Below are 1406 nucleotides of genomic sequence, written 5' to 3' on the forward strand. Positions count from 1 at the left end.
CGCCGCCGCCGCCGCCGCCGCCGCCGCCTCGCATATTTCCATGGAAACGAGACCCCGCCCATGCTCACACCCAGCCAGTCGCTGCCTCCCTCCTTGGATCAGCGAGCCCAGGGCGCACACCTGCTGAATGTAGTTGACAAACTTGCACATGAAGTCGCCCAGCACCCAGGCGGGCAGCGGGTACAGCAGGGCTGTGAAGGGGACGCAGCACACCAGGAAAATCACGTCGGTGGCAGCCAGGTTGGCTGCAAGTGTGAAGGGGGAGGTGGATGTGGGGCCCAGCCTCCCTGGCCCAGGCTCGTCCCAGTGGGGGACCCCACACCCACGGCCAGAGAAGCTGGGGCACCCTCCACTCAACAGCACGGCACAGAATGCATGGGCATTCTGGTAGAACCGCCCTCCACTCCCGTGGTGTAGGGGATGGAACCCTAGGCTCCTGCGCTGGGCAAGCATTCACCCCTGAGCTGCACGCCCCAGCCCCAGCCCGAGGAGCCCTCTGCTCCCTCCTGACCCTCGTTTCCTCCTTTCCAAACTGAGGATGGCAGCAGAGCTTCATGGCCCATGACTGTAATCCCAGCCCTGGGGAGGCCAAAGCAGCGACGGCCTTGAGTTCAACTCCAGCCTGGAGTACACAGCCAGACCCTATCTAAAGATAAATAAAACTTGGGGGGCGGCAGCGGCATAGACTCAGAATCACCACAGAAGTAACACTGCACACACTCCTGAATGCCAGCACAGAGAGGTGCCAGCTGGGGCTCAGAACAATTTTACAATAGGGCTTCTGTGAGTGGAGGGAGGCCAAGGGCGACCTCCTCCCCCTTATTTTAAGGTGGTGGGTTTCTTTTGTGTTTTTTTTTAAATAAAATCTTTTTCCTTTCTTTCTTTCTTTTTTGGTATCAGGAATTGAACTCAGGGCCTTGTGTTTGGCAGGCAGGCACCACACTGCTGAGCTACATCCCCTGCCCTTTTTTGTTTCTTTGTTCTGCGGACATTTGTATTAACCCCCATCCTCAGCCCTTTTGTATTTTTTATTCTGAGACAAGGTCTCCCTAAGTTGTCCAGGCTGGGCTCAAACTTGTGATCCTCTTGCCTCCGCCTTCCAAAGCCACCACGCTTGCAGCCTGGCAACTGAGAGCCAACGCAGGAGATTGCGCTCTGGTCTAAAATACAAGGAGGAGGAGACCGGGCGCCCTGCAGGAGAGAGATCTGGGTCTGGGGAAGTCCTGTCCCGCGCCCTCACAGCGCCCTGCACTCACCGATGTAGAAGTTGCTCACCGTCCGCATCTGCTTGTGGCGGCAGATGACGAAGATGACCAACGAGTTCCCGGCTAGCCCGAGCAACATCAGCATAGCGAAGAACAGCGGCACCAGCCAGGCGTCCAGCAGCAGCGGCGTGGGTCCCGGGC

General features: G+C 58.2%; 1 protein-coding gene across 1 annotated transcript in view; it reads right to left on the minus strand.

Annotated features, from left to right (window-relative positions):
- Kiss1r (KISS1 receptor) overlaps positions 1 to 1401 on the minus strand; it is a gene marked incomplete at its 5' end in the record, with an annotated part of 3708 nt that extends 2307 nt beyond the window's left edge. Inside the window, 2 exons of the mRNA XM_019209093.1 lie at positions 121 to 245; positions 1257 to 1401. Coding sequence (XP_019064638.1) covers positions 121 to 245; positions 1257 to 1401 — 270 coding nt within the window. The remainder of the gene's footprint in view (positions 1 to 120; positions 246 to 1256) is intronic.
- Positions 1402 to 1406: the final 5 nt, after the last annotated feature.

The sequence above is a fragment of the Fukomys damarensis genome, unplaced genomic scaffold (genome assembly GCF_012274545.1).
Source record: "Fukomys damarensis isolate Sample0158 unplaced genomic scaffold, DMR_v1.0_HiC HiC_scaffold_37, whole genome shotgun sequence".
NCBI classification, from domain to species: Eukaryota; Metazoa; Chordata; class Mammalia; order Rodentia; family Bathyergidae; genus Fukomys; species Fukomys damarensis.